The 6,429-nt window shown below is 34.5% G+C and overlaps 1 protein-coding gene across 1 annotated transcript; it reads left to right on the forward strand.

The window, feature by feature from the left end:
- Window positions 1-2,606: 2,606 nt before the first annotated feature.
- On the forward strand, window positions 2,607-4,345 carry LOC136975352 (uncharacterized). The gene is made up of 7 exons (XM_067270409.1): window positions 2,607-2,791; window positions 3,143-3,218; window positions 3,373-3,432; window positions 3,499-3,540; window positions 3,618-3,638; window positions 3,948-4,010; window positions 4,098-4,345. Coding segments are annotated over exons 1-7 (438 nt in total). The 5' UTR covers window positions 2,607-2,789; the 3' UTR covers window positions 4,272-4,345.
- The last annotated feature ends 2,084 nt before the right edge of the window (window positions 4,346-6,429 follow it).

Raw genomic sequence — 6,429 nt, forward strand, 5'->3', positions numbered from 1 at the left:
ATATATATATATATATATATGTATCTTTATATATATATATATCTTTCTAATTCTATATATATATATATATATATTTGAAATTTTATACTAATTTCGCAAAGATTAACTTACATTTTGAAAAATTTTGCTGCAAAGATGATTAAACCTAAGTTTTTATATACTTTACAAGGCAATTTTTCATTAGGTGAGAAACGTTCTTCGTACGGCCTTATTCAGATTTATTAAAATTGATGCAAAAAATTTCTCAAGTTGAACAAATTTGTAAATTTTTTTAACATAGGGTGCTGCTAACTTTTTCAATTGACACGGCGTCGTTTGATTTCAATAAATAATTTACATTCTTCAAATCTTAACAAAACTCTGGATGTTTCAGTTAGCATTTTTCTCTCCTAACTTAACAATATTAAAACTGTTACATTAACAGATAAATATCTTCAGACTGACTCAACTTATATTAAAATATCAATATCTAATAGACTTCTTCTTATACAATTACATATCACGACATTTCCGAGTACAATATTTTAGTTAAAAGTTTTCATTAAAACTAAATATTGTCGATTAAAAGCAAGTTAACGAAGCGTATATACGTTTCGGATATCGTTCCGTTCGAACTGCCTACGACCCTATTTATTTTTCGTTTAAGGAGTGCAACCACCGGACGAAAAGTGTCGACCTCGTTATTTTTTAAGTCTTGGCAAAGTTTGCGCCAAAAAAATTTTTGTACAATATATGAATAGTATACTATATATACATACACATTATATATAAATATATATCTTATAAATTTATATAAAATTGCATAAGTTAACTATTTATGTCCAAATAAAGGAATGCCATTCTCGTTGATTATGAAAATGTGTTAGTCCCGCCTGTGATAATTTGTAAATCATTTTGCTAATGATTAAATCATTCATACTATACATGCAATTCATATAATAAAATGATCAAGTTAATGCAATTTTTCTTTTATTACCGGTGTCCGAGTCATTTTATTTACGCCACGGGGAGTTCGGCGCTCGTTACCGGATCGTTTATGGGCACTCGTTGGACACCTTTAAAAGTTTATCGAATTAATCAATATATTATGATTGTAAATGCAAATTAACAATTTGCATTTACAATCATAATATATTGAAGCTGACATAACACTATTTTGGAATTTACTCTCTCCAGCTTAGGGTACATTCTAAACACGATAATGATGTGCAATATCCTTCCAAAACGTGTGGTCATCGTTATCATCATATAATAGTATATGATGATAAGATTTCTAATATGATTGTATGGAAGACCATATTTAATTATGGTATCTGTTGACACTTACAAATGCATTTGTATGATGGTCGAGATGGAATCCGAATCTAATATTATGCCAATTTAACATCGTTCCAGCATTTTATAACGAAAAATTATGAAAATTGCGCCTGATAGAACGAACCCACATCTCTAAGCGGGATAATACTTTTAGGAACATAACCTTAATTTATGGCATTGAGCTTATGGGATGATTTCATAGACTGGAAAAGGTGGGCATCTAATCTGTATATTTTAAAAGATATTTTGGTTAATGTTACCTATGGTTCCAAAATGGCGGCTCGTATATGATTCAAGGAAATAGAAGAAAGGAAACAGTGGGACGCACCTTCTAACCTAACCTAACCTATTCTAATAATTTTGTTGGTAATAATTATCCAACAAAATTATTAGAATAGGTTAGGTTAGGTTAGAAGGTGCGTCCCACTGTTTCCTTTCTTCTATTTCCTTGAATCATATACGAGCCGCCATTTTGGAACCATAGGTAACATTAACCGATATTTTATTTAAATTTCTGATTAAGAACGCCCTATCGTTGTTTGGAATTTTTTAAAATAAAGTGACAAAGCCTTTGTTTTTACTATTATAAAACCAGTGGCGCGTTATCCTATGGCAAAAAGGGCAATTTCCTGGAGCCCCATCAACACGAAGGTCCAAAACCCATCTTTTATAAGAAAAGATTTCCCCAAAAATTCTCCCAAAGAAAACATGTCTGAAGTCAACACTGTATAGGGGTCCCCTAATTCAAATTTGCCTGGTCCCCGTGAATCTATAACGCGCCACTGTATAAAACTATGCATATTTTTTAAATTCGATTCTAAATATCGAATACAATAGCAATACAGTTCGGAAAAATTAGAAAAAAGAAATACTCAAAGAATAAAATGAATGCCAAAAACTAAGGTATAGGCGAAAGGTGATCGACTGGCAAATATAACATTGGAGAATTAGTGTCAAAGTCCCGATATAAATTAGTTTTCACCCATTTTTTACTTCCTTTTTTGTTTTTATTGATAGGATCATCGATCGATTCTGTAAAGAAAAATTAACCTAATAAACGTGTCTCATTTCCCTTTACAACGCCCCGTTTCCTTTATTTATATAGGACATATGTTTTAAAAAAATAAATTATTTTATAGTTTTGATGATTAATATTTTCTAGAAAATTAAATCATTTATAAAAACTGCATTAAAGTTATGAAACTTTCATTACTTTTTACACGGAGTGTCCTTGTTAGACCATTTATCTACGGATTCGTAAATCTTTTATTATTAACATAAAAATTCTATTATTTTCCAACTTCCTTTCTATTTCCTCTGTCGTTCCTCAGTCTATTTAACTTATTATACATATTTATTATTTAAATAAACTTTTTAAAATTCATAAAAATGCCGTCATGCATTCTGTCGCAAGGTTATAAATTCTCGGTTGTTAATGATGCTGCCAACATTATTCTCCACGTCAACATAAAATGTAAGTTGGATTTTTCATTCCTCTCCAGTTTTTAAAATAATAAATAAGGTTGATGTTACCCTTGGTGCCAAGATGGCGGCTCGTCTCTGATTCCAGCAAGGAAACAGTGGGGATGCACGTTCTAACCTAACCTAACCTAACCTATCCTATCCTATTCTAATAATTATCGTAATTATTACCAACAGAATTATTAGTATAGGTTAGGTTAGAACGTGCGTCCCCACTGTTTCCTCGCTGGAATCAGAGACGAGCCGCCATCTTGGTACCAAAGGTAACATTAACCAAAAATAATTAACAGTTTAGAATAATAGAAATTTATAAAATGCTGTGGTAAAACTGATTTATTTGTAGGGATCCGAAGAGAAAGCAAATCGTCGTCTTCACTTTTGTTCTTTTGGTGGCGTTTTGCGAGACGTTTTTCAGTCAGGTAACGTTTTCTATCGTTTATAAACTATTTTGCCATCGTTATAGCCGGCTTCAAAATAAAAATTGATTTAAGTTCTATGAATATTCCGCATTGCATCCTGAAGTACCCCACGTTGCAATTCACGAAAACATTTTCTGTTTGTTTTCTATTGTAGCAAAACATGTTGACTAACATACGTCTGTGCGTGTTATCTACGGATTCGGCGACATTACAGGTATTTAAATGTTTTAAATAAAAATGTACGAAAGTGGAAAGTAAATTGCCATTTCCCGTTTTTCAGAGTCAGTGCGTTCTTTGCAATAGGCAATTATTCCCGTCCACGGTATGTAAATATCCTAATTTTAAGTATATTTATATAAAGTGAATGTAAAATTGATTTTTTTTTTTCTTGTTATCTAGACACAAATGTGTACAAACTCGGTAAGATATGCTTTGTTATTTCACTTGGAATTTTCGGTTAATGTTACCTATGGTTCCAAGATGGCGGCTCGTCTCCGATTTCAGCAAATACAAGAAAGGAAACAGTGGGGACGCACGTTCTAACCTATTCTAATCATTTTGTTGGTAATTTATTAGAATAGGTTAAGTTAGGTTAGAACGTGCGTCCCCACTGTTTCCCTTCCTCTATTTGCTGGAATCGGAGACGAGCCGCCATCTTGGAACCATAGGTAACATTAACCGAATTTTCTGATATTAAGAACTAACAAGACTTTTTTTTTCTATTTAAAGCAACAATTGGCAGCCAATATAACTATTAATCAAGCATTCTGCTTAATCGTCAAGTGTATCGAAGTAAGTTTATTTCACTTTAAAATATTCTCTCTCCTTTTTAGAATAGTTTAAATCTTAAATTTCAACAAACACCGTATATATTTTCAGCAAGTCAATCAACAACCGACAATTATTGGTCGCAAGAAACGAGAACTGAGTAGCATTTTATTATCGAATTGGAGCGATGTGGATCAAGATGGAGAAGTTTGGCAACAGCAGTCGGATCCTCCCAACATAGACCAAGTTTTAGTTTTTGCCGTCGACGAAGAAGAAATAAGCTAGAAATAACGACTGCGAATTAATGATTTTTCTGAGTGATGTATTTAAATATAATAAATTTTAATTAATAATTAAAATGGATGGTTCCTTTGTGGTATATGAAGCAACACAAAGCGGAGGTAACACACCGTTATCACAAAACAAAACTTACATATTATGTATGATTCCTGCCAATGTATGTAAGGCCCTGGTAAGAATTTTTCGCTCCTGACATTTTGTATCTATAACGAAGGCTCCATTGTGGACCTTTGCCACAGACCCGAGATCGTGGGCATTGTGTGAAAGGACATAAATGTAGATATTGTTATTTTTCAAAAAATTTTCCAGATTCTCTCAACCTCGTTTAATTTTTCGGCTCGGTTTGTAATTTTTGTGTAGATTTTTATCGATATTGTCAAACATATAATGAACTTTTTGTGTCGGAAGTTTCGACGTAACAATAGTTAGCCTTGGCTATCAAACAAATGAAGAGGAACGAATGAGGGATGTTTACGAGATGAAGGTCGCATTTGAATTGGTACAAATTATTGGATATAATTTTAGTCACCGACGTAAAGACGTAAATTTAATTATATTTCTTTTTTGGTCTTTTCACACTAATTTTTATCGTTTTTTGTGTTGCATGCTGCACTAAAGAGCTTGGGTTCGTATCTAAGTCACAACTTTCGAGAATTTCCCGCGGACAATTCCACTAACCAGAAATCTAAACTTACATTTATAATGAACACATTTGAACACGCCATTCTATAGAATAATTCATTGTAAAATTGAAGAAATTGCAAATCTTTTTTAATACCCAAACGGTACTTACTTTTTGGATGAGCTTAGTATATTCTGAAATTTAGCCTCCTTTTAAAATTGATTTTAACGTCGAGATTATTCCAAACGCCGTTGTTAAACTTCTAGGCTTACAAGATGGTGGCGCTCAACGTTCGACGTTCACGTTTTAGAGACGAAAACTTCGGCCGCAACTTACCGTTAGCCAAAGAATTTAATACGCCGTTGTACTTTTCTTCCCCTACTGTATTTATTTAGTACGATAAAGTTTTACAAACAAAATTTTTGTTCTTGTATCTTTTTCTTTCTTTTTTTTTTTTAACTCTTTCCGCCCTGTGGGCACTAAGAGGGCCTCTTTTAGTAGGCCCATTATGGGTTCGGCCAGGCCCACAATGGGGCGACCGGGTGGTGAGGGACGGGGCCCGACATATCCGAACGGACCACCCCCCGAAAAATTCCTGGGGATTATTCGACCCGTTCGGATTCGATCCCGGGTCCCCCAGAGCGGTAGGCTGCCACCTTTACCGCTCGGCCATCCGGCCGTCTGTATCTTTTTCTAGGATGGGAACGGATTAATGGATAGCAGGATATCTCGAAATTCATTAAACATCGAGGCTTTGTCGTCTTCGGGAAGTAATTTTATCCATAAGTCGTTCGAACTCTTTTCCACGTGGTCCGTATTTAGTTTTTTGAAAATTCCATCCCCCATCCCAAATATTCTTTTGGAGATGGAGCATTAGACGGGTCGGGAAGATCCTTTTCGTAGAAGTAGCGGGTGACATACGGTTCAAACCGAACACGTTTATTCGATTTTCTCTCATTGCCCCTTTTTATTCCGGAAGAAAAGAAGCGTTTGTCTGCCTTTTTCCCGTCTGATTTGAATAACTTTTTCAAAATAGAACGTGGTTTAGGTTCTACATCTAACTTTACCCGTTCGTGTGTCAATTCTGGTTGCGGAATATTTAATTTGACGTCAGTCGGATTGCTGGATTTTTCTAGTGGCCGCATTTAGTCTTTGGGTCTAATATTTGTGGCATATTCTGGAGCTATAGACCGGTTAACATCATTTACTTGGGTTTCTTTATCAAATGCACTCTTGTTTGAACCGGAACGATTAAATTCGGATGTATCGGTCCCCTGGTCGCAGTTGGGAAGAGGTTGCAGCCAATCGACGTCAGTTTTGTATCGATATACTTCGGGAAATCTGATTATGCGCGACGTGGCAACCCTGGAAATCCACATTTCCATTTTGTGTTTGCACGAGAGAGATAATTCAATAATAACCATAATTAAAAGGCAGGACGTTAGGAATGTTGCGGAGAAACCAATGACGTAGAGCAATAGTTGATGTTTTATGATCCACGAATAATTGAAGTACTCCTCG

The sequence above is a fragment of the Centruroides vittatus genome, unplaced genomic scaffold (genome assembly GCF_030686945.1).
Source record: "Centruroides vittatus isolate TY-2023 unplaced genomic scaffold, ASM3068694v2 contig_370, whole genome shotgun sequence".
Classification (NCBI taxonomy): Eukaryota; Metazoa; Arthropoda; class Arachnida; order Scorpiones; family Buthidae; genus Centruroides; species Centruroides vittatus.